The sequence below is a fragment of the Rhinopithecus roxellana genome, chromosome 8, assembly GCF_007565055.1.
Source record: "Rhinopithecus roxellana isolate Shanxi Qingling chromosome 8, ASM756505v1, whole genome shotgun sequence".
In the NCBI taxonomy this organism is placed as follows: domain Eukaryota; kingdom Metazoa; phylum Chordata; class Mammalia; order Primates; family Cercopithecidae; genus Rhinopithecus; species Rhinopithecus roxellana.
This window is the reverse complement of record NC_044556.1, coordinates 130,915,863-130,942,053: the sequence shown is the minus strand read 5'-3', so window position 1 is coordinate 130,942,053 and position 26,191 is coordinate 130,915,863. Positions and strand designations below refer to the sequence as shown.

General features: G+C 51.4%; 2 protein-coding genes across 3 annotated transcripts in view; one reads left to right on the top strand and one right to left on the bottom strand.

Moving 5' to 3' along the window:
• STX6 (syntaxin 6) overlaps positions 1–21,229 on the top strand; it is a 73,826-nt gene extending 52,597 nt beyond the window's left edge. Inside the window, exon 8 of the mRNA XM_030935140.1 lies at positions 20,014–21,229. Coding sequence (XP_030791000.1) covers positions 20,014–20,039 — 26 coding nt within the window. The 3' untranslated portion in view covers positions 20,040–21,229. The remainder of the gene's footprint in view (positions 1–20,013) is intronic.
• KIAA1614 (KIAA1614 ortholog) overlaps positions 19,319–26,191 on the bottom strand; it is a 37,327-nt gene continuing 30,454 nt past the window's right edge. The window contains exons 9-10 of one of the 2 annotated variants that reach the window (XM_030935138.1): positions 25,424–25,608; positions 19,319–20,596 (exon numbers count right to left, since the gene is read on the bottom strand). In XM_030935138.1, coding sequence (XP_030790998.1) covers positions 20,403–20,596; positions 25,424–25,608 — 379 coding nt within the window. In that variant the 3' untranslated portion in view covers positions 19,319–20,402. Of the gene's footprint in view, positions 25,609–26,191 lie in introns of both variants that reach the window. The other variant, XM_010375640.2, reaches the window with a different exon arrangement.

Below are 26,191 nucleotides of genomic sequence, written 5' to 3'. Positions count from 1 at the left end.
GTGACATGAACTGGTAATGCACAGACTGCATTCGTAGCTGTTTTGTGAGTAATATGCACAGTGCGTGTCTTGGGTGTTTTAAAGTACGTGAGAGGGTTATTTCAGCAGCTGATGGGATGCCAAATGTTTGACTTTTTATTATTCCAGCCCTTCAGATTTCCCCAGAATTGTCACCTTCTAGAGCGTGTGTCTTCCCAGTGCGTTCCGGAAATTCTCTATACCACTGCCGTGTTGCTCAGAAAACAATAGAGCTTTCAGTCAGTTCAGGTAACCTTAGAATCTGCGCTGATGCCTCAGAAAGGAAGAAAGGCCAGGACGGCTTTGGCTTGGGTGGCAGTCTCATTTCTCCCTTGGTTTCACTTCCTTTTCCATTCTGGTGGCTTCCCATTTCACCCCGTAGCCTCCTCTCAGAGGCTGTCCCCCCTCCTCTTCCCCCCAGCTCCATTCTTCCCACTCTCTGGCCCATTTGTGTCCTCAGAGGTCTGGCTGCTGCCACTGCACCTGCCTCAAACCCAGTGTCACCTCGCCAGGGCTTCAGCCAGCCTGGCCTTCCAGCTGCCATCCAGCAGCTCAGCTCAGCAGAACCTTCTGGCCCAGACCTTCACTCCCAACTCCCACCCAGGGGCAAATGCAGAAGACTCTGCTGGTGTAGCCAACACGGAGTGGGGGCAAGGGGAAGAGGAAAAGCAGCAGCTTCCTGTGCTTCCCAGCTCAGAGCATTGGTAAGAGTGGGTAGAATTTGGCATTCTGCTTCTACCATTTTGAATGAATTGGCCTATTCTTTATACCGTCACCCTTCCCTTCCAAATCATTCATTCTGGTGTGCAGCCCATTTCTGTCTGTTTTCTAATGATATGACCAGAGTTGCCATGTAAGCTTGTGCCCTGCACAAGGATAGATAACCCACTGGGGAACAAACGGGACCAAAATCCACTCTGTGTTCTGCTGGCCAAGCCAGGTGACCTGGCCTGGGCTACGTCCTCCCAGAAGAAGGATTCATTTTTCCAGTTTGCACACATGTGCTATTTGTAGGTTAGCTGAGGCCCTGCTCACATCTTCAGTTGGTTCACAAACCAGAAACAGAACAAATGGCCAGAGATTAGTCTTGTAATCAAACTAGATTTATAACCAAGTCACGCTGAGTGGCATTATGGGTTTTATCCTGCTGCATGGCAAGGCTTTCATGCATGGGCTGTGCTCAGTGTCCTTTTTACTCAGCCATGCCAGCCATGGGGAAGCAGAAGGGGAGCTTGTTGGAGAAGGCGGCCTCAGTGAGAGCCTTGGTGCATTTCCCTGAAGCCACAGTTTGGGGCTTCTCCCTCAGCAGGAGTCCCCGCAGTCTGAGTGTTTTTCGGAAATCTTGGGTCCAAGGGACCCCCTTTTTTTTTTTTTTTTTTTTTGAGGTAGAGTCCTCACTCTGTCACCCAGGCCAAAGTGCAATGGTATAATCTCAGCTCACTGCAACCTCCGACTCCCGGGCTCAAGTAATACCCGTGCTTCAGCCTCCTCCCTAGTAGCTGGGACTACAGGTCTGCACCACCAAGCCGGGCTAATTTTTGTATTTTTAGTAGAGACGAGGTTTTACCTTGTTGGCCAGGTTGGTCTCGAACTCCTAACCTCAAGTGATCCACCCGCCTCAGCCTCCCCAAGTGCTGGGATTACAGGTGTGAGCCACTTATGCCCAGCTGGTGGGACTCCAAATCTTCTGTCCGGACCCCGGGGTCTGAACTCATATTTAACTACTGAAAGGCATCATGATCTCCCCTCTGGTTGAACTTGACCTTCTTACTGAGAACCAGCCAGGCAGGCATCAGAAACCTGAGGATCCAGAGGAGAAGCTGCTTTCACCATCAGGGATGAAAGTTGAAGGCCAAGAACACTTCCTTGTCCTGTGGTGCAGGGGTTGGGATGGAGGGGCGGGTCTTATAAATGGAAGAGAACTAAGTGTTGGGATTTAAAGGAAGGACGTTTGCCCCCTGCCCCTAAATGCCCCCAAACCCTCCAAAATTCCACAGATCCCCTTGGCTTAACTCCTCTCATAGAGGTAAGCTAAGGTAGTCAGTCTCACTGTAGCTGCGGTGCATTCATTTAATGATCTTGGTTTCCTAACTGCTGGATAATCCAGTGGAGCCAAGAAGTTTTGGTGGATTGAATGAACCTACAGAGGTTGGGTAGAGATGTATTAGGAGTTGAATTGTTTCCTCCGCCAAAAATTCATGAAATTGTAACCCCCAGTACCTCAGAATGTGGCCTTCTTTGGAAATAGGGTTGTTGCAGATGTAATGTGGGAAGGTGAGGTCATCCTGCAGTAGTAGGGTGGGCCCCTAATCCAGTATGACTGATGGCCTCATGAAAAGGGAACAGAGCCCTACAGTTTACACAGTGCTTTTATGCACATTTTTCTTATCCATTTCTGTAGGGTAAGCTTTATCATACCTCTTGATTTTACTCAAGTTTATTGCTTTTTTGGCCTGTTAGCTTCACTTTTTCTAACTACAGGAACCCCTTCTGCCAAACACAGCATATTTTGGAAAATGACCCTACCCCATTCCAACATGTGCTTGTGTTGAGAGGCACCAATCTTAATCCTCCTGCCCAGCCCTAGCCTAAAACAGTGTGTGTGTGCTGGTTGGGCTCTCCCTGTGAGTCCCCAGCTAATCTCATCTCTGCCCTTCCGTGCCCCAGGAGGCTATACGCATCAGACTGCACTTCCAGAGCCCCTGGCCTCTAGTTGGGTTCGGCCATTGCAATGAGCATCCTCAAAAAAGACCAGAGAGCTGGAGGAGAGAGAGGTTGGGGCTTCATTCCACAACCCACCTCACTACAGTCCCACCGGGGGCCACGGTCACAGCTCTCACAAGGAGCATCCTCTGCCTGGGGAGCAGCTTTTGCTGAACTATGATAACAATATTCTCTTTTACCATTCACGTCTGGTGGAGGTAATGCTTCCCTCTGTCACATGTCTCTGGACACTTCACCATCCCATACTGGTTTCCTCAGTCCTGATTATCCCCTTACAGATGCTGTCTTTGTTGAATTCATTTAAACCATATTGAGTGTACCATTTAGTTCTTGCCAGGACTGTTAGCTATGGCTTGTCTTAGAGGCTTGTCCTGATGGTCTTGATGATTAGGCCCAGAGGTGCCACATGATCTAATGCACGTCAGAGTCCTCCTGTGACTTCCTTTTCCTTTTAGTAACCAGAGCTGGGAGAGAGATGCCCATTCTTATAGAGTGGTGGTGTGATGGAGGATGAGCTTTATGCTAGCAGCCACGTCCCTACCTCATGGATAAAATCATTCACATCTTGGTTTTGATCTCTCAGGTCCCCACACTGCCCTGATTCCCACCTTTAAAATAGCATCCCACTTTGTGCTTGAGCTGCTTTACATAGGTTTCTGTTACCTGCAACCATTAAGAGAGAGTTTTTCAGCTAGGGAATGGGAGAGTCAAAGCTCAGACTCCAATCATCTGCCTCCAAAGCCTGTACTTTTAGCAGATGCTCCATATTCATAATTGTGGCCAGATACCTCCCCTGCTATTGGCCACAACTGAGAAAACCCCTCCTACTCCTATGAGGAAAGGCACCTGTGTCTAGGTATTTCCTGTAGCATGATGCAGGGGTAATTCATTTTGAATAATAAGATCATACACGAAAAGTTCTGTATTAACTAAAAGTTGACCAATTGAATCGTATCTTTAAGGTATAAGGAGAGCTCTTTACTGGAAGGAATCTTGTCATTAAGCCTTTATTAAAGCAGAGACCCTCTGTTTGTCCTGGTAAATCCAGATTTTCACTCCTACTGGTGGTGTGTGAGCTCTTTGTTAACTAAACAATTTGTAAGAATTGCTCCACCTCCCAAAGAATTTCCCAGCTTATCATTGACGGAAGAATTTGCCTCAATGGATCCCCAAAAACAAGGTGCCCTTGGAGGTACTCCACTCTGTCAAGAAAAGGGGAACTGTCAAATCTTGTCAAGATGCTACCCAAAAGTAACCAGAGAAAGTTCGTGGGGGGCTCTAGCCATGAGATCACAACAGGCCAACTAAAGAGATGGCTTCAGGATAGAGTGGATGTAACCTAGATTAGAGGAGTTATGTACAGAAACAGTTGTTCAGGCAATGCAGGAACAAGGCCTCCTCTCTTTACCTGTTGTTTGTAGGGTGTCTTTCCCATAGGCTCTCCCTGTGAGCCCCCATCTAATCTCATCTCTGCCCTTCCATGCCCCAGGAGGCTATACGCATCAGACTGCACTTCCAGAGCCCCTGGCCTCTGGTTGGTTTTGGCCACTGTGATGAGCATCCTCAAAAAAGACCAGAGAGCTGGAGGAGAGAGGCTGGGGCTGTGGAATCTCTTTAGCCAGGCAATACATTCTTTTTCCAGCTAATTCTTTTGATATTGCAACTCATGCTGATTGGCCTCCCATGCCCGCTTGACGGTGTGAGCCACATTATCTACAGCCAGCCAGGAGAGGCTGTCTTCATTGAAGATCAGGAAATCCTGCCCATCATATGCATACTGCAGAAATCCTGTGGTGCTTCCATCCTCCAGCAGCTCACAGCCAATCATTCTCTGGTAAGTGTGAGACCCTGGAACACACATGCAAGCCCAGAGGGGTCCACACAGGGACAGAGGTGGACTCTCAAGTGCTGGGAGTGGGGGCATGGCTGGAAGCGTCCTCTGGTCTACGTTACCTCAGCCCCCAGGCCTGCTGTGGCATTGCTGAGTCCCCAGGAGGTCCCTCTTATGGAAGCCCACCTGACAGCAAGGTTGTTTTTTAAATTTGTTGTTGTTGTTGTTGTTCAAATAGCTTTAGGGATACAAGTAGGTTTTGGTTGCATGGATGAATCGTGTAGTGGTGAAGTCTGGGCTTTTAGTGTATCTGTCGCCCGAATCGTATATGTTGTACTCGGTAGGTGGTTATTTTCACCCCTCGCCCACCTTCCACCCTTACCCTTCCTGAGTCGCCAGTGTCCATTATACCACTCTGACAACAGGTATTTGTGAAGTACCTACTGCATGCCAAAGGAGTGTGATGTGTGATAATTCCTGCCTTGGGAACTTATCCTGTAATAGGAATGATCGATTGATAAACTGTGGCTATTTGAGTGCAGTGGAGGAGGGAGAGAGAGGCAGGAGCCAGAAATATCCCTGGGAAAGTTAATGTCATTATGCATAAGCAAGCAAGTCACTAGGCCTGGCTACCAGGAAGTGAGACACAGAATGGGCAAATTTAGAGTGGGAAAGGAGATGGGGATATTGGGAAGGGGGATATGGCAGAGGATAAAGGGTCCTGGGGGAGAGAGGAACAGTCCAGAAGATACACAGGCAAATGGGAAGCTCTCAACTCCACCAACCAGATTTCCCAGGTTTTGCCAAAAGCCACAGCAGGTGCAAGTCAGCATTGCTCATTGGAGGTCAGCCCAGGGCCCTCTGCAGGGTGGGGTGGGATGGGGGAAGCGTCCATCTCTGCCGCATGCACACCTGAGTGATTGTTGTGCCTCTGCAGGCGCTTCAGTTCCGCCTTGAACATTTGCTGCCAGCCCCTCAGCAGCTGAGTATACCTCTCCCAGTGTTCAGGCGCAAGGTTCTCTGCCATCCATGGGGCCCGCGGCTCCTTCTGCCGAGTGACACTGTCATATGTGGTTGATAGGGTGTGAGTCCACATACCCAGCTGAAATAAATTCAGGGACCCCATGGCCAGGATCCGAAACGCCCAGAAAATATCTCAGAGAGTGCGTCCTTGGGAAGGAGGCAAAGAAGGAAGACACGTAGGGTCCCAGACTCTCCAGATCCTTCAACTGCATTCATTTAGCCCCACACGAGTGCTCCCTACTCAGCTGTACCCAGGCCTCCAGGCCCCAGCTGCCGTTTCCGCTTACAGAACCACAGAACCCAGGAACCAGGGCCTGGACAAGACTAGAGCTCCAGCCCAGTGACTTGGAGCCTTTCTCGTTCAGGTTTGCAAATGCAGGATGGAATTTTATAGGTAATCTCAACTCATAAGCAAAGTACAGAGCAAGCTTGTCCAACCCACGGCCCAGGATGGCTTCGAATGTGGTCAACACAGAATTTGTAAACGTTCTTAAAACATGAGGTTTTTTTGTGATTTTTTTTTTATAGGTTATCAGCTGTTATTAGTGTATTTTATGTGTGGCCCATGACAATTCTTCCAGTGTGGCCCAGGAAAACCAAAAGATTGGACACACCTGGTATAGAGCGCTGCTCTGGTTATGGGGGGAATGGGGAAGACACAGGGGGAGCTATCGCTGCAGGAGCCCTCAGAAACTCTGAGGTCTTGAAAACCCTGATAATCCAGCCCTCTTGTTTTACCAGAGAAGTCTGTGGGTGGATAAATGAGGATCCCCACTCCACTTCTGTGTGCCCATGTGAGCACACACACACAAACACGTGCGCATATACAGCAGCTTGGTCAGAATGAGATTCCTGTTAGGACTCAGGCCTAAGTGACTAACGGGCAGATAGTGTCTATAGTGTGGAGATGTTGGACAAAGGGATGATTCATGTTCTGAATGGAACCATGTGAGATTTCTTCACGCTACCCAGAATAGTGTGCAATTTAAAACTTATAAATTGTGTATTTCTGGAATTTTTTTAAATTTTTGGAATGCGGTTGACCACCGCTAGCTGAAACCATGGAAAGTGACAGTGAGGATAAGGGGCTACTACTGTCCGTATATTGTGGAATGGTTAGATCTAGCTTCCTAACAACTGTATTACCTCATATCATTCGCATAGAGATGATTTTTTTTTTTTTTTTTTTTTTTTTTTTTTTTGAGATGGAGTCTCTGTCACCCAGACTGGAGTGCAGTGGTGCAATCTCAACTCACTGCAACCTCCACCTCTTGGGTTCAAGCAATTCTGATGCCTCAACCTTCCAAGTAGCTGGGATTACAGGCGTGTCCCCCAACACCTGGCTAATTTTTGTATTTTTAGTAGAGATGGGGTTTCACCATGTTGGCCAGGATGGTCTTGAACTCCTGGCCTCAAGTGGTCCACCCATCTTGGCCCCACAAAGTGCTGGGATTACAGGCATGAACCACCGTGCCCATCCAAGATGGTCTTCCTTTAATGTCCAGCTGCCTGCACCCAACTCCCAGCCTAAAAAAAAAAAAAAAAAAGCTTATACTTAAAATAGTGAGGTCTTATTCTTGTGGGGCTCACACTGGTCTGCTGTATGTAAACAGGATGCCATTCTCACCTGTTTATTTGCCAATTAATTAATGCTCACTGGGAAACTGTGCTCTCTGGTGTTGAATCCAGAACACCAAGAGAGTTTTGAGTAGAGTAGAATGATCCCTCAGCCCTGAGCAGCATTGCTATGAATCTCATGATGGAAGCCCATGCTCAGTAACACAGGGTGGAGGTGAAACTCCAAAACAGCTGCCTTCTGTAGTTGTCATCTTTAAGGACAGACTCAGAGGCTCAGCCCCTTATTAGCCATGAAAACAATTACAGCTCACCGCAACATACATGGTAGCCATTTGGTGCAATGCATTTTGGATTTGGCCATTAGGAACTACATTTTCTCTGGGACGACCCTAAGGCACTTACCAGGGGGCAGACTGATGCTAACTTGTCATATGTCCTCCCCACCACTGGTGACTTGCCTTTTGCAAATACCAAAGCTCTGAAAGGTATAGTGGCACCTTGGTCAGGTTGCTGCAATCTAGATAAATTTTGGAGTTCTTTATTATATTAAAGCCTCTTTATTAATACAGATTGAGGGGAAGAGGAAGAAAGAAGCAGCTTGGTTTTTCTCTGCCATAAATGAACATGTTGGTGCTGTTTTCCTTCAGACATGCCCTTTGTGCAGAGCTGCCCTTCCCCAGGGCTGTGTGGGTGTTAACTGTGCTTAGACAGCGATTGTTCCAGCTGCCCGCCCTACTGCTTGGGTTTCACATGAGCATTTCATGCAATGCACCTGGTTTGCCAACTGCGGCCAGACCTTTGTGCAAAATTGTATTTTACCACTTTTTAAAAGGTTATGAGCTGTCAAACCTGGAGGCCACTTGGTTATTCAGAGGATGTTTGGAATAAGACCACCCGGCTTCGTTCTTTGCTGACCAAGGCCCTGTTCCCTGGCGTTCGTGGCAGCCCAGTGCTCCGCTCCAGCCAAGCTTTCCATCAGCCCTGGGGTGGGACCGAGTTCAGGGTTTTTTCCTGCTCTGCAGAAAGCAGATTTTAGCTGAGATCGTCCTACTGAAGGACAACTGTGACCCTGCAGTTAAGGTCTGTTCTGGGAAAAGCAGATGTCTTCATCTTCAGGAAAGTAGAGTATCTGTGCCCTGTCATCTGTGTGGGGCAAGGAGAGGACAGCCAGGTGTCCCGCCAATACGTTTTTGGAATTGCTTTTAGACTCCATGTGATTACTTCGTAACTGACACAGGCTGGGCTCCAGCTCTCAACAAATAGACTTCAGAGAATGCTGGGGGTGAGGGGTGACCTAGAAGCCATCTAGGAAAGGGCCAGAGAAAGCAAGCTGAAACCAATTATGGGTTCTGTTTCTCTAGCTGGAACTATCCTTTCACAGGCTCATTCGTAATCAGAAATTAGTGTAATTCAAAGACAGAATGTGTAATATGTGACAAAAGTCAGCAGGAATAAACTATTATGTTTTTTCCAAGGATAAATAACCTTATGGTGTTTTCATGTTAAATAACTACAAGATACAAACCAAAGAAGTGGGATCAAGAATTAGAATTACAAATCCCTGGGTGGTTTCCAGATGGTGCCTGACTCCTTGACATAAAGAGAGGAGGGCCAGAGCCCTAGTGCCATGGTTTACAACCGTGAGACACAGGTAAGTTTTTGTTTCCTGTGTATGGCAGGTCTCCAGGTGTGGTGTGGGACCAGCAGTCACATCTCTGCATGGAGGACTTGCTGGAAATGCAAGGCGAGGCCCGCAGTGTGTTTTACCATGCCCTCCTGGGGGTTCTGTTGCATGCTCTAGTTTGAGAACCACTGCTACATGGACTTTAGGTTACAGTAAAACAATAACCCCTGCAAAATGCAACGTTATCCATGGCTTTGATTTTCATCATAATGTGAAATAAAATCCGATGACACTATAAACTTAAAACCCTAATCCTCCCAAAGTACTGTATAAAACAAAAAACTAGCCATCCTTAAAAGTAATATTTTTACACCATGAAGTCTCAGTTACTCTTGAGATCATATTACAACTATATGAAGAATATTGTTCAGCATTAAAGAAGTGGAGATGCCATGAGCCTTGGCCTGGGTGTTTTTTGTTTGTTAGGTTGTCTCTTAGTTTTGTTTTTAGTTCTTTTCACACCTAAGCACAGCTCTGTTCTTCTCCTCCCACCCCCTCTAATAAAACACATGTGCATCTGCTTGGGGTAGGAAAAGTTTATAATTGCTGGAATATCTGAATTATAAATTATGCTTTCTCTGGCTGAGCAAGTTATATGAATTCTTTTTTTTTTTTTTTTTTTTTTTTTTTTGAGACAGAGTCTCGCTCTATCGCCCAGGCTGGAGTGCAGTGGCCGGATCTCAGCTCACTGCAAGCTCCGCCTCCGGAGTTTACGCCATTCTCCTGCCTCAGCCTCCCGAGTAGCTGGGACTACAGGCGCCCGCCACGTCGCCCGGCTAGTTTTTTGTATTTTTTAGTAGAGACGGGGTTTCACGGTGTTAGCCAGGATGGTCTCGATCTCCTGACCTCGTGATCCACCCGTCTCGGTCTCCCAAAGTGCTGGGATTACAGGCTTGAGCCACCACGCCCGGCCTAGTTATATGAATTCTTAAACCCCCAAGTAGCCTGATATGGTTTGGCTATGTCCACATTCAAATCTCAACTTGAATTGTATCTCCTAGAATTCCCACATGTTGTGGGAGAGACCCAGGGGGAGGTAATTGAATCATGGGGGCTGGTCTTTCCTGTGCTATTCTCGTGATAGTGAGTAAATCTCATGAGATCTGATGGGTTTTATCAGATTTCTGCTTTTGCTTCCTCCTCATTTCTCTCTTGCTGCTGCCATGTAAGAAGTGCCTTTCACCCTCCGCCATGATCCTCCCCAGCCAGGTGGAACTGTAAGTCCAATTAAACTTCCTTTTCTTCCCAGTCTCGGGTATGTCTTTGTCAGCAGTGTAAAAATGGACTAATACAGTAAATTGGTACCAGTAGAGTGGGGCATTGCTGAAAAGATACCCGAAAATGTGGAAGTGACTTTGGAACTGGGTAACAGACAGAGGTTGGAACAGTTTAGAGGGCTCGGAAGAAAACAGGAAAATGTGGGAAAGTTTGGAACTTCCTAGAGACTTGTGGAATGGCTTTGACCAAAAGCCTGATAGCAATATGAACAATAAGGTCTAGGCTGAGGTGGTCTCAGATGGAGATGAAGAACTTGTTGGGAACTGGTGCAAAGGTGACTCTTTTTATGTTCTAGCAAAGAGATTGGCTGCATTTTGCCCTTGCCCTAGAGATTTGTGGAGCTTTGAACTTGAGAGAGATGATTTCAGGTATCTGGCAGAAGAAATTTCTAAGCAGCAAAGCATTCACGTTGTGACTTAGGTACTGTTAAAAGCATTCCGTTTAAAAAGGGAAACAGAGCATAAAAGTTCAGAAAATTTGCAGCTTGATGATACAGTAGAAAAGAAAACTCCATTTTCTGGGGAGAAATTCAAGCCAGCTGCAGAAGTTTGCCTAAGTAGCAAAGAGCCTAATGGTAATCTCTAAGACCATGGGGAAAGTGTCTCCAGGCCATGTCAGAGACCTTCACAGCAGCCCCTCCCATCACAGGCCTGGAGGCCCAGCAGGAAAAAGTGATTTCATGGGCCAGGCCCAGGGTCCCCGTGCTGTGTACAGCCTACGGACTTGGTGCCATGTGTCCCAGCCACTCCAGCCATGACTGAAAGGGACCAATGTACAGCTTGGGCTGTGGCTTCAGAGGGTGGAAGCCCCAAACCTTGGCAGCGTCCATGTGGTGTTGAGCTTGCAGGTGCACAGAAATCAAGAATTGAGGTTTGGGAACCTCCACCTAAATTTCAGAAGATGTATGGAAATGCCTGGATGCCCAGGCAGAAGATTGCTGCAGGGGCGGGGCCCTCATAGAGAACCTCTGCTAGAGTAGTGCAGATGGGAAATGTGGGGTTGGATCCCCCACACAGAGTCCCTACTGGGGCACTGCCTAGTGGAGTTGTGAGAAGAGGGCCACCGTCCTCCAGATCCCAGAATGGTAGATCCATTTACAGTTTGCACTGTGCACCTGGAAAAGCCACAGACACTCAATGCCAGCCCGTGAAAGCAGCCAGGAGGGTGGGTATACCCTGCAAAGCCACAGGGGCAGAGCTGCCCAAGACTATGGGAACCCACCTCTTGCTGTCAGCATGAATTGGATGTGAGATATGGAGTCAAAGAAGACTATTTTGGAGCTTTAAAATGTGACTGCCCTGCTGGATTTCAGACTTGCATGGGGCCTTGTAGCCCCTTTGTTTTGGCCAATTTCTCCCATTTGGAATGGCTGAATTTACCCAATACCGGTACCCCTATTGTATCTAGGAAGTAACTAGCTTGCTTTTGATTTTACAGGCTCATTGATGGAAGGGACTTTTCTTGTCTCAGATGAGACTTTGGACTGTGGACTTTTGGATTAATGCTGAAATGAGTTAAGACTTTGGGGGGACTGTTGGGAAGGCATGATTGGTTTTGAAATGTGAGGACATGAGATTTGGAAGGCACAGGGGTGGAATGATATGGTTTGGCTGTGTCCCCATTCAACTCTTAACTTGAATTGTATCTCCCAGAATTCCCACGTGTTGTGAGAGGGACCCAGGGGGAGGTAAATGAATCATGGAGGCCAGTCTTTCCAGTGCTATTCTCATGATAGTGAAAAAGTCTCACAAGATCTGATGGGTTTATCAGGGGCTTCCACTGTTGCTTCCTCCTCATTTCTCTCTTGCTGCTGCCATGTAAGAAGTGACTTTTGCACTGTGCCATGATCCTCCCCATCCATGTGGAACTGTAAGTCAAATTAAAGCTCCTTTTCTTCCCAGTCTCGGGTATATCTTTTTCAGCAGCATAAAAATTGACTAATACGGCCGGGCGCGGTGGCTCAAGCCTGTAATCCCAGCACTTTGGGAGGCCGAGACGGGCGGATCACGAGGTCAGGAGATCGAGACCATCCTGGCTAACACAGTGAAACCCCGTCTCTACTAAAAATACAAAAACTAGCCGGGCGAGGTGGCGGGCGCCTGTAGTCCCAGCTACTCGGGAGGCTGAGGCGGGAGAATGGCGCAAACCCGGGAGGCGGAGCTTGCAGTGAGCTGAGATCCGGCCACTGCACTCCAGTCCGGGCGACAGAGCGAGACTCCGCCTCAAAAAAAAAAAAAAAAAAAAAAAAAAAAAAAAAAAAAATTGACTAATACATAACCATACTGTGTATGCAAAATATTACACAGCACAGAGTTTCAATGAGACAATGAACTTGGGAGAACAGACCAGAACAGAAAGGAATGAGTCCTTCATTCCGCCCATCACTGAAGTGCTGGCAAACAAGAATATTGCCCAAGCAAATTGGTAGTTGAAGGAGCCTGCCCTAAATTCTATGGTGATGAGGTGATGAGGTGATGAGGCTACATAAGGTCCTTAAGGGCAGAGAGATCTTGATCATTGCATTTGGCATCATCATCCTCACTGATACTAATTTCTATGTGCCAGGCACTGTTCTAAGTACTGTGTACTAACACATAGAATTCTAAAAATGAGAAGTTTCCTCATCTGTTAAATCTGCAGGTAAGGAAATTGGGACACAGAAAAGTCATTTTCCAAAGGTCACACAGGTGGTGAGAGGCAGAGCTGCTTACTGTGACCCTAGTGCCTAGCACAGAAGGTGCCATATCAGAGTTTGCTAAGTCCTTAGCTTGATTTCTCCCAGACATAGTAGCTAGGGAGAAAAGGTGATGGCAAATAAACATACTGACCAGCCTCGCCAGAGAAATGAGTACTTAGAGAGTTAAGGTTATACATATCCTCTAATAAAAGCAGATCATCTCCCCGACCCGAGGGAGAAACATGGACTGTCGCTTTGGCAGAGGGAGACAGTTTGCAACTGCAAGGCTGAGGGGTCCAGTTCCACAGGTGGACAGTGACTCGATTCTACTCATGGCTTTGCTGTGCAGCAAAACAGTGATTTGCCATCATTCCAAAGGTCCCAAAATGTTAAAAGGCAAGACCTGAGGCAAAAATGAAACTCACAGGAAGGGAGGGCCTGTCATGCCACCATAATAGGTCACTGTCCTAGAGGACAAATTTCAAATCAGCAAATGATCCTTGGTGCCTCCAGGTGTCAGCTGTATGCCCACCTGCCCAGGTGCTGCTACATGGAGCATTAGCAGTGACTGTGCAGGGGCAGGCTGAGCCTGAGCAAGCATCACCACAGATGCACCTCAGAGAGGGGGCAATGGGCTCCAGAAGCCTGTGTGGGCACACGCTTCCAATTCCAGCCTCTTTGGATGGTGTTTTCTCCCCACCTCCCTTCCCAGCCCACTTGCTCACATACCATCAGATGCTTTCTCTGGGCACAGTATGATTGGCTGGCCTTCGAAGAGGTCAATAACTCTAAACTTCCTAAAAGTTTTATCTAAACAGTTACCAATAGTTCTGGCCAATATTTGATGCAAATCTGATGTGTGGGGTAGGTCTTTGACCAAGGCTGTAGGGATGCGGTGAGGAGCAAAACATTTTCATTCAGTTCTCAACCCGACAAGGGAAATACTGTTGAGACCAACTTTACACCTGAAAACTGGGGCATGGAGCAATAAATAAATTTGTCTAAGGCTACAACTAGTAAGTGGTAGAGACAGAATCGGAGTCCAGGTTGGCCTGGACCATACGAGGCCTCCATGAAGAGAAAAGACACTGGCCTGACTTCAGTGGTGGCAAGCAGATGTCTCACTAAGCCATCCCTCTAACCTGAGAAGTGGTAGCATAAGGCTGAGGAGGGGGAGAGGGGACACAACAGCTGTGCCAGTTAGTGGTGGATTAAAGCACTGAACCAGAAGTACCTGGTTTGCATGGATACCAGTTGCCTTGGACTTGACCGCATTTCAAGTCCACTGTAGGGTTCAAGAGATCTGCTGGCTCAGGGTTTCACACAGGTCTACCTTGCTGATAAATGTTTTGGAGCTTTTGTGTATTGGGCTAGAAATAAGCAAAAAATAAATGAGCCAAACCCCTTATTGTATAAACCCAGAAAATCCTGGAGACTTAGTCTGGGGGGCTCAGGATGAGAAAGCAAATTGTGGCCTCTGAATGCCGCTCCCGTGGATGCCAGCACCTCTTGTTCCTGAGTGAACACCAGAGCTGGATGGAGGCTGGTGAGCTTGGGGTCTTCGGGGGCCATGGGGTCCTAGAGTGGGCTCTCCTGGGAGCCTTTCTGCTCCTCAGATAGAGTGGGGTCTCCTGCCTTGGGGCTTCCATTGTAGCCCTGCACGCTGGCCTTTTTTCATAACTGAAGCTGTCTCCATCCTGGGGATGTGGGTATCCTAAGGGCAGGGCAGGCCTCTCCCCAGTGCCTGGCACTGGGCCAGAACCCTAAGGGCAGCTCCACACTGTGAGTAGGGGCCTGAGCCCAGACTGCAGAAGGACAAGACAAAGGCAGGCCCGGCAGGCAGCCTGGCAGCCACAGGAGAGCTCCGGATACCCTCCAGCACTGGCAGGGCAGCTGTTAAGCCCTGGCTCCATGGGCACATATCAGCGCCAGTCCCTGCAGCCCCCTTCCTTGGGGTCCAGCACTCCGACCTGGCCAACCCACAGCCAGAGAGCGCTGGGCAGAGCTTCTTGCCAAGGAAGGCTCTTGCCATTTCTAAGCAGGTGCTCTGGCTCTGTAGGAAAGAGGGAAACTTCTCTGTGGATATGTGGGGGAGGGAGGGAGAAAGGGAAGGCCTGTTCATGCTGGTGGCAGCAGGGCGTTTTGAGTCGCTCCAGAACTAGCCTGGGGACTTGGGGTGGGAAATGGGTTGCGCAGATGGAGTAGGAAAGTCCACTTGTTGCCAGGTAAGTTTGGTGGAGGATAAACAAGCAATTCTGCCGAAAGAATCACAATAAAGAGCCCTTGGTACAAGATCCTATGGGATCTACGGGGAGGAGCCGAAGTCAGCATGCAGTATTGGGGATGCTTCCAGAGACAGACACCTCTAATATTTGTGAAGGCTGCCACGGGGTCTGTGGGTGGACAGGGAAAGGGCATTCCAACCAAGGCACATGCATAAGCATGAGAGAGTAGGTGGGTGCATGGATGGGTGAAGTTGGGGCTGGTGGGATCCAGGAGCCAACAAACAAAGCTCCTACCAGTAATACCCACATGAGAATCCTGTGCCCAGAGGCAGTTTGGAGGACTAAGAAGTCCACAGTTGCGTCACGGCCTGCCTCCCCTGGGTCATAGGCCTCTTCTTGGCACCTCTGGAAAATGTGAAAACAAATGGCTGCCCAGGACACCTATCTAGGATGGAGGCCTCTTCCCCACTACCCCAGGGGCCAGGCCATGGCCCTGAGGTTTCTTCTGTCTCCCTGCAGAACAGAACCATAAACCACTTTAAATTACAACTTGGTACATACCCACAGAAGAAGCATTTCTCAAAACCTACCCTTGGCTCGTATAAAGCACTCTAATTTTTTTCTATCCTGTCCTTTTTTTTTTTTTTCAATGCTTGTCTCAACCCACAAAATTGCTTTTATAACCCATGAGTGAATTGTACCTGCAGTTTGGAAACTGCCTTGGAAAGGGATCTGCCTGCTCTTCTCCAGCCCCACTTCCCAGAAGGAATGCCGAAATGAGGGCCTCTGTATCCTGGTGAAGGTCAGTGGCGGGCAGGCCAAGCTGGGCCGCCGGAGCTGCTCGAGGGCACCACTCTGCCCCGTAGGCTGTGCCTACGGGCCGGGGAGCGGGTGCTCTGGTGCTCGAGGACCTCCAAGCGAGGTGAACTGCAGAGGGACCCAGGAGGGTGGAAGGATGCTGGCTGGAAGTCGCAGAGGGCCAGGTTCAAATCCTGCCTCCGCTATTTATTGGCTCCCAGACCTTGGAATTAACCTTTGAGCCTGGACTCCTCGTGCGTAAGCCTGGTATAATAGTCTCTCCCTCGCAGTGTTGCTGTATGGATTCAGGGTTATTTAATGACCCTAACAGAGCTCTGGAACATTTGTGGAGCTGGCAGGGCAAGGTGAGGGACAGCCTAACGAAGGCAGGTCCCTGAAGTCCTGGTTAACACGGGTTTCCAAAATTCGAGCCAGCCTGCAGTTTCTCCAGCTCGCCTGAAAGCTGGGGACACTGCATGCACCAGGTACTCATTCCTGCACACCCCGCGCCCGGCCCACGGACTTGAGGGTCCGTAGGTCGCCCCACTTCCTCCCCATCCCTCCAGCCAGCTCCAGCTCATCCTCCCAGGTCTGTCTTGGCGCGAAGACTCCACAGCACCTTTCAGCAAGGCCCGGGACCTTGCGATGCACCAGTCGGCTCCTGTCCCCCTCCCCTGTCGTGCGTTCCTCAGGGGCAGGGTGAGCCCAGCAGTGTGTGTGTGTATGTGCCTGCGCGCGCGCGCGTGTGCTGGGGGCGGGGGGCGTGCAAAACCCCCGTGAGCCCGCCCTCCGTGCACCCTCAGGCTGCAGGCCCCCGCGGCTCTTAACAGCCGGTGCCCTGCTGGACACACCCCGCCTTGCGGAAACGGCCTTGGCACGAAGGCCCTGGCGACCCCCAGGCAGGGCAACGGGCCCGCGCCCCTCTCACCCCCGCCCGCGCGAGACCCCGCGGGAGGACGCAGACAAAGGCTGTTGGCCGCGCTGCCTGGCCCCACGCCTCGGCTCTGCGGCGGGAACACTCTCCGCGGGCGGCCGCGTGGCCGGGAAGGCGCGGCTGGCGGGGAGCCTGCGGGTGCAGAACGCTGCCTGCCAGGGCCCGTAGGGACCGCCCGCCCCGCCAGGGAGACTTGGGGGCGGCACCGGCGTCGCTGTGAGGGGGCCTCTGGTGGCCTGAGGGCGGGGCGGGTGTGGGGCGGCTGCCGAGGGCACAGTCGCCTCCTGGCCTCAGGGCCCGCGACAGACCCCGGTCCTCCCTCCCGGGACACCGGGTGCCAGCTGTGGAGACCTCTCGCCTCTGCTGCACCCCGTAGCTACAGAGGGGGCCCCCGGGAAAGAGGAGAAAACCAGCGGCCACCTGGGACGCCCGTTCTGCGGGTGGCTTCGGAAAGTGCCCCCAAGCCCCAAGGAGATTGAAGTGCCTGAGGCAAAGGTGGTGCCACTTTCTGCTCCGTGTAGTCCCAGTGTCAGGCGCCTTCTGTGAACCACGGTAGGGACATAAGTTAGACACTTGGAAAACCCACACCTTTGCACATGGATGTTCTCGTTTCTGTGCCTGAGTCACTTGGCCCTTGCTGTAGCTTCCTACTCGTTTTACAAAGCCCTGCTTGTGCTCACCTGTCCGGTTGGCGCCCTTGCCAACTACCTGGCCAACCACGAATCACGGCCCCAGGCTGTCCACAGGCTACACCGGCTACAGCCCCTCTTGCAGCACACCCTGCCTTGGCTCTGTAATATGTGTGTGCCTCCCCCTAGGCTGGGGCCCCTTGAGGCTGCCGGTCTCTCATGTCTGGGGGCTCTTGCCTGGCCTAGGCCTGGTTCCTGGTTAATAAGCTCTCAGTAAGAAGGTTCTGATGGCCCAGGCACTATGGCTCAGGCCAGCACTTTGGGAGGCCAAGGCGGGTGGATCACATGAAGTCAGGAGTTCGAGACCAGCCTGGCCAACATAGTTAAACCCTGTCTGTACTAAAAATACAAAAACTAGCCAGACATAGTGGCGGGTGCCTGTAGTCTCAGCTACTCGGGAGGCTGGGGAAGGAGAATCACTTGAACCCATGAATCGGAGGTTGCAGTGAGCTGAGATCATGCCATTGCACTCCAGCCTGGGCAACAGAGTAAGACGCTAGGTTCTGATGCTCCAGTGTGTGAGTGAGGCAGGGCTGCCCCAGGCCTTCGAGGTCAGCAGGTCCCCAGGCAGGCAGATGCAGGCAATTGGGGAAGGTCAAATAGGAGGCTGGAGAAACCAAAACCCTCCCATCCACACAAGCAGGGCCTGCACATCAGGCTGCCCCAGGGAAGAGCTGGGATGCCAGCGCTTTTCCTCCTTGGTATTAGGTCACCGTCCAGAGGCCTGGGAGCCTCCAGTGTCCTGTGTGCCTCATGCCCCTCCCCTAGCAGCAATCCTTTTTTGGGATGGGGAGGCAGCTGCAGTGGGATAAGTGGGCCCCGAGTCAGAGGGGCAGGATTGCATGCCCTGTCAGTGCTGCTGAACTCGGTTCCCCATCTATGCAAAATGAAGACAATGAGCAGGACACACCTGGCAGGACTATTTAAGGAATAAGTATGTCACCAGCCTGGGAGGTGATATGCCTGAGCCTTTTCCTGTCCTCCCAGCCCCAGCCACCCGCTTCCACCTCCTCCCACCTAGGAAGGAAGTTGTCCTTGCCATACAGAGAAAAATGGAGCTGTCTTTGGCCCCCAGGAGCTTTTCTCAACATGAAATTTCTCCAGTTTTGTGACCATAGGCCAAGAATTGCAGTATAGGAGGAGCCAGGGTTTCCCCACACTGGAGGTTTCTTGCTGTGGGGTCATTTCTACACTTTGAAGTGTGCCGGTGCCCTCTTCACAGCCTGAAGCCCCCAACACTTGTTCCTCTGGCCCCTCTGCTCACCTGTCAGAGCCCCCTTATTCCTCCTTCAACCGCCTACCCTATGGGGCTCAGCCCCTCCCTCTCCCCACATGGGCGTCATGAAGACAGGGACCTGGCTCCTGCTGCAAAGGCCCTGGGCAGGGAACATACCCCAAACACAGCACAGGACTGCCTCCCCACCCCCACGACCTTCTCCCTGGGCCACAGGCCTGCTTCAGTGTCCTGTCCAGTGAAAGCTGCCCTGACACTCATTTAAACCCGATTCTGCTAAAGGTTGAGTTTCTTCTTTCCAGGATTTTTTTTTTTTAACCACAGCTGGCACCCTGGCCAGTCCTAAAGCAGCCCTGAACTTCCTATTACACTCCTCAGTTGTGCCCAGCTAGGGTCCCTTGGCTGCTTCTCTCCTGATCATAAACCTTGCCCAGGGCTTTTCATCCGCCAAAGGATGGTCTGGAGGCTTCTGCATCTACCCTGGCTGTCACCCTAACCCGGGGCCTCCCCAGCCTTTCCTCTGGCATGCCCACCACCTGCACCTGTGCCTTCCCCCACTCCCCAGTCCTGCCCGTAGCTAGTGAGGGTCCAGTGAGTGTCAAGCCCAGAATTTTGCAACTCAGTGTGAGCGAAGCTTCAGCTTTGCTTTTTAATAAGTTAAGACTGACACATGGCCATCCACTCCCAAAGAGTCCCAGCCCTCCAGGCAGCACTGAGGCCCAGGCAGATGGCCCATCCCCGCTCTCCACGGCCTCCCTGCTGCCCACCCACCCACATGCCCACTGACAGCACCGCCAGGACGTCTGGGCAGAAAGCATGCAGCTGTGTGACGGCCAGGCACCCGCTGCAGCCCTGTCTCCAAGCTGGACGGAAGAACTAAGATGGAGGCTGCCACAGGCCAGGCTGCAGCAACTCTTGCCTCCTCCTGGGCAGAGGCAGCGGCTGGGGTGGCATGGGGCTGGTCTGGCTGGTCCCACTGGCTGGATCCTGGCTACCACAGTAGCATGTCCTGAAATCAGTTTTGTTGTTGTTTTCAACTTTATGTATAAAAAAAAATTTCCTAGAAATGTTTAATATTCTGGCTACCAGATAACATCTCCCAGATGTTCCCACACTCAGAAGGGGCATAAAATTCCTGTCAGACTACACGTTCCAATTTTGGTTTGGCATATATGGTCAATGACTGTAAGGCTGGTACTCCAGGACACTTTGCCCATTGCTGCATAAAGGGCAAAGGCAGTGAATGGAGTAGGGAGGAACGTGGCTGAAAAAGGGAAGTGTCAAGGCCAATATGGACATGTGCTTTCTTTGGTTCCACAGTGTTGGAGGCTGGGGGTAGCCTTTGACCAGGAGTGGGACCCGGAAGTGAGGCCAGCTCTCAGACATCAACCAAAGGACTGACTGCATCTCCCTCCTTCCCCTGCCAACAAAGGTACAAGTAGATGTTGACACCCCCTCAGACATGGAAGGAGACCCATTTTTTTCTTTTTCTAGTTCTGCATAAATGGCCTTAAACAAAATATGCAAACAGGCTCCTTGCCTCTCCCGAAGGCAGCCCACCACAGAAGCCCTGCCACAGCCCAAGAGGTTAGATGCTGCCAGGATCTGTTTCCGCCACAGAGCAGCTCTGTGCAGCACATTCCTGCCAACCACCCCAAGTGCTTCAGGGCTTCCGAGGCAGTGACAGTGAGGGCAACGGCACTTCTGGGTCACCGTGGGACAGGTCTCTGCCTCAAGACACGGATTGACAAGCTCTCTGAGTGGTCCAGGAGCTCCTTAATGTGAGCCAACCCCAGCCCTGCCACCTTGGCCCCATTCATCTCGAGGATCTCGTCGCCCACCCCCAGCAGCCCTGAGTACAGCTTGGCCGTGTTCATGTCAGCCATCTCCTGCACGTAGATCCCTGCAAAGGAAAACGGGAGAATTTCACGACACCCAAATTGAAGAAGTGCATCTCTGGAACGCTGACCATGTTGGTGAGGTGCTGTTTGTGCAGCACAGGGAGGGGGTGCTCATAGTGGGCACTTTTCTGCGCACATGCACACACACACCCCCCTCATTATTCCACCTCACAGCCACAACTGGCTTTAGACAGTGTGCCTCCTCCACGGTCTAACTTCATTCCACTGTCTCTGCTTTTAAAGTGGAAATGCTCCTAGTGCAAATAATGCGTTAAATTGTTATTTATTTATACCTGACTGTGAGTGAGCTAATCTTTTTCTGAGATGAGCTTTGCTTGTAGAATAGGGAGGAAAATAGTTTTTAAAAATTAGGAACCATACCTAACTCGGTGCCTAGCACTATGATCCAGTTGCTGCCTCAGGTCGCCCAGGCCCAGCATAAAGGCCGGGGTGGTGGGAAGGTATCATCGGAAGAGCAAAAGTGGCTGAGCCACATCCAAGCCTGGTTTGCTGCACTCTATTGCCAGAGTGACCCTGGCCTCAGTCTTACTCAGATATGGTTCCTCAATTGGGATGGGGAAACATCTGAGCAAAAAAACCCAGGAAAAATAAAAATTCTAGCCACATATTTCAAAGCTCCGGTGGCTCCCTCTCCTCTTCTGCACATGTCCCCTCCTCCCCACCCCAAAGAGGCCCTGCCTGGGTCTAGAAGGTGCCAAGAGTCAGCCTGGAGGAACCAGCTTCTCTATTTCTTTCCCAAGCTCTGGCTCTCAGGGAGCCCCCTGTCAGTGGGGCAGGCCCTGTGGGGCTTGGGCTGGCTGGGTTGGCTCCCTCTGGCATCTCTGGGAAGCGTCCAGCTGAGGAGGCCCCCCTCCCCCCCATTCCCCCCACCGGCCTCAGCTGTGGCTGGAAACCTTTCAAATTCCCCTCCAGCTGCTCCCACCTGGGAGGAAGTAAGTGAGGTGCTGGCTCTCCCAGGGCAGGCTGGAGCCCCTGATGCCCATGCTCCGTGCTGGGTGGACACAGGGGCTGAGACACAAGCTGAGTTTGCTGGAGGACTGCAGGGCACACCCCTGGCATGGGCATCAGCACTGGCGGAATTCAGGCTGCTCAGCGCAGCCTTTGGCACCCTCACTGTTCCAAGGCCAGCTTGGCTCACTCTGCATTTCAAACATGAGGCCACTGCCCAGGCATTACTGTCTCCACTTCCTTTTCCTCCAGTCGGGTTCCTAGCAGGGGCCCGAAGGGGCATCAGGTCTGCTCTTCAATCTCTGGCTTGAAACTAGTCACCACATCTTGGACTAGTGGGAAGTCCTCTCTCAGGTCCCCCCAGCCTCTGGCCCTGACAGAAGTCAGGCATTTTAAAGCCTGCCTCTGAAATGTGGCTTTGAAAGAGCACTGATCTTCACCGAGGTACCTGAAAGTCTGTGGCTCTGAATTTAGCAAATCCAATCTTTGCACACCTTCCCCCTCCCTGGTCTGAGGTGTAGAATCCCTTTTGTTGCTTCTTGGCCAAGCCGAGACTTTTCTGCAGGGCTGTCTTCCCTGACAGTACGTCTGCCATCCTGACTGTACAAGGCGTTTTCCCTCAACCCTGTCTTTTACCTCCTCTAGCTGGACTGCTTGCCCTCCCTATCTACGGGTTGGTGGCATGGGGAGGGGGCAGGTAAGAAGGGGCCCCTGGGGCGAACCCAGAGAAGTGTCTCATGTGCTGTGGGAGTTGCAGGTGGGGACTAATGATAAACCCTGAAAGAATGCAGCCAGAGCTAGGCCAGACACTGACGTCACTCCTGCCATTTTGGGGAGACTCGTGTAGATTTCGCAACTGAAATTCGTGACACAAATATGACAGCCTGCTGTCGTAGGCATTTATTGTCTGCTGGAAATGGCCTTTGTTGAGGATGTGTGATCTCTATGTTGTATCCAATTAGAAGCAGAAGGCAAAGCCTGCTGTTCTCACAGACTCATATAGAGTCAGATGTGAAAGCCAGCAAGTTAATACCAGCATCCTGCCAGTTCAGCGCAGGGCACAAGCCAGCCCTCTTCACAGCCCCTCGGAGCCTGGAAGAAGTGACCCTCTGCTGTTGGAGGATGGACTGGGGAATGGAGGCCCCAGCACTTGCCAGGCTTCATGTGCGTGGGGCCCCTGTGTGCCATCCAGTGACCCATGACGGCAGCAGGACCAGGGAATGCTTGGGCAGAACAGGGAGCTGGCACCAACTCAGGTGAGGGTGCTGGGGACCCTGGGTCACTAGAGACCCCTGCCCATCAGAGCTCCCAGACGGGTGACGGGGAGGGGCTCCCACTGCCTGCAAGGGAGCCAAAAGGGACTCTGGGGGATGGTGGGGGGCAGAGTACAATGCCCTGCTGTGTGTGCACTCACGGCGACAGGTGAATGCAGATCACGCTGGTCCCTCCCTGTCTGGGGTTTTCTTCCCCAGACCTTCTCTTTCTGAAGGGGAGGGAAGAAAAATGCTAGGCCCTTTCCTGTGTGCCTTATCAAATGCTCCTTATGACTCTTCTCGGTAGATTTTGTCATCCTCATTTCACAGATTAGGGAACTGAGGCTCAGCAGGGATGTCGCCCGTTCTAGGTCACACAGCCAGCAGAGGTGCCGGAGCACAAACATGCTGAGTTGTCTGCCTCTGCCTTCACACCACCTGTCCAGGGGGCCTGTCCTGCTCGCCTAACGGGAGAGGAGGCTATGGGAAGGCCTGTGAGGAAGGACGTTTTATCCTCCTGAGGTCCAGAGTGGGCAGAAACCTGTCCTTTCCTCCTCTTACACACATGTCCAGCTCATCAGCAAATAGTCAAATCAATCAGAATCCAACCCTTCTCCCCTCTCCCCATCTCCACAGCCATTCCCAGCCCAAGTACCACCATCTCTGTCCCGGACTGCTGAAATAGCTTCAACACAGGGCTCCCTGGCTCCACCTGTGTCCCACTGGGGTCTATTCTCATAGACATTAGAGAGTCTCAGTGCTCGCTCCGAGCCCTCTAGTGGCTCCCATCTCATTAGGCATGAAAGCCAAAGCCCCTTACAGTGGCACAACCCCATCTTGCCAAACTGCTCCTCCCAACCTCTTGCCTGCTCTGTAGTGTCCAACCTGACCTCCTCACAGTTCTCACAAGCCAGGCTCACCCCTCCACTAGGGCTCTGCACTTGCTGTTCAATCTGCCAGAATGCTCTTCCCTAGACACCCACGGGGCCCCTCCTTTGCCCCATCCACGGCCCTGCTCAAGTGTCATCTTCTCAGAAAAGCCTCCCCACACTCCTGTCTATACCAGCATCTGCCACACCTGCTTTATCTGTGTGTTTCTCAGAACTTTCTTTTCACCATCTGACATACGTAGCATATTATACATAACAAGAGTACACATTTTATAGATACAATCTAATTGCTCACTGGGTAGTATATTCATGAGGACAGGGATTTGGTCTGTTCCACTTAATGCTGTATCCCCCGTATCTATAACACATAGTAGGTGCTTAGTATATATTTGCTGAAACAATTAATGATGGAACAGACATGAGAACTCATGCTGCGGTCTGCAAATGTGGCAGCGGGCAGACTTTTTTCCAGGCTAAACAGCATTGACCTAGGAGATCAAAGCATAGGACTCAACCCCCCATTGGCAGAGCCCAGCTGCAGCAGGCTTCTGTGCGCGTCTTTCTGTATCTGTCTCTCCCTTTCTCTCTTCTTCCTTCCCCTCCTCTCCTTGCCCAGCCTCGCATACCTGTCTTCCTTCCCTGCTCCTCTGGGGAATGTCTTTCTTTTACGGGCCCTTGCCCTGAGATGCATTCTGGACCACAGACCTTGGGTGTGGGCCTTGGCAAGTCACATTGCCCTGAAAGACTCATGGATGGGGCGGAACTGAGAACTGGCCGGAGTGCAGAATGATGTCCAGGACTCCTCCCTGCCCTTGCCTGGGTTGAATTGAGACCCAGAGCACACCCCAGCCAAAAGCCTGCAGCCAGGATTCATCTGAACATAATCCTCGGGCACAGGCCTGAGGGAGGGACGGGATGCAGAGACAGATAGGCACGCTCCACCTGCCCAGACATACTCCACAGCCGGAGGAAAGGAACCGTTTCAACGCAGCCACATCAAAGGGACTGCTGAGAACCGGCAGGCACAGACAGTTTTCCTCTGGCTCTCCTCTGCTAAGATGGCCTTCAAAATTCTAATTTCTTTCTTTTTTTTTTTCCTTTGAGACGAAGTTTTGCTCTTGTTGCCTAGGCTGGAGTGCAATGGCGCAATCTTGCCTCACTGCAACCTCCACCTCCTGGGTTCAAGCAATCCTCCTGCCTCAACCTCCTGAGTAACTGGGATTACAGGCATGCGCCACCACGCCCGGCTAATTTTGTATTTTTAGTAGACATGGGGGTTTCACCATGTGGGCCAGACTGGTCTCGAACTCCTGACCTCAGGTGATCCGGGCACCTCAGCCTCCCAAAGTGCTGCGATTACAGGCGTGAGCCACCGCGCCCACCTAAGATTCTAATTTCAAGATGTCATCAGACAGCAGGGGATAGTGGAGTCAAACCTGCCAACTCTACCCTCTCCCGTACACCCCCCACCAACGCCCTCTCAGCTGCAGCGGCCCAGGGCAAAGGCTCTGCAGGTGCAGACTCCTAGACAGCCCCGGACAATTGAGAAAGAGCCCCCGGGGGGAGAAGCCTAGTCCTGTAGTCAGGGGCTTTCTGAATTCCCAGAGCTCCACAGCTCAGCCAAGGACCAGAAAAGCCTCTGACACAGCCAGAAGGCCCTGCCGTGGTTTGCTAAGGCTGCCCCGGCTATGGGGCTGAGGAAGGGGAGAGGGCATACCTGAGTCTGGGCGCCCATTCCCAGAGGCCACGCAGAAGCCGAAAGTGCCCCCCGGGGAGCGCTGCAGCTGCAGCTGGCTCGTGCCGTCCGGGAACACCTCCACCAGGCGGCCCACGGTGCGAGCCAGGCTGGGAGCACCCACGTCCTCCACGCTGAGGGCACGCCGTGGTGAAGCCTTGGCCGGCCTGCAAGGGAACCAGAGACACAGTGAGGGCAAAAAGCGTCAGGCACTGGGCACAACTCTTCCCTAGCTTACAGATGACTGATGCCTCATAGACATCCAATGCCAGAGTCTGGCATTGGAGGCTGGGGTTCTGCTGACCTCAACCAGCAAAGAGAGCCTGCTAGGGCCAAAACTGGTGGGTTTCCACTGCTGTGCAAGGCCCCCCAGAGCCTGCTGTGGAACTAGAAACCCCACCCTCCCAAAGCAGTGGTTTCAAATTTGGGGGCGTACAGAGACGTTTGTAAGAACCTGACAAAAGGTATAACTTTATGTCACATTTCCAGGAGCTAACATACACCCTGAAGTGCATCCATGCCCCAGGAGAGAGCAGCCAGCCTACAGGGCCTCTTCAGACAGGGCGGGATCTTTCCAAGCAGGTCATGTGTCCTGGGCCTCTCTGGGGGTCTCTGTCTCTACATGTTTATTTGGATCTTTAGCTGGGCTAAGAAAACTCTCTATAGAAACTTTCTGATTGCAAGATGTCACTGGACAGCAGAGGGATAGTGGACTCAAACCGGCCAACTCTATCCTCTCCAGCAACCCCA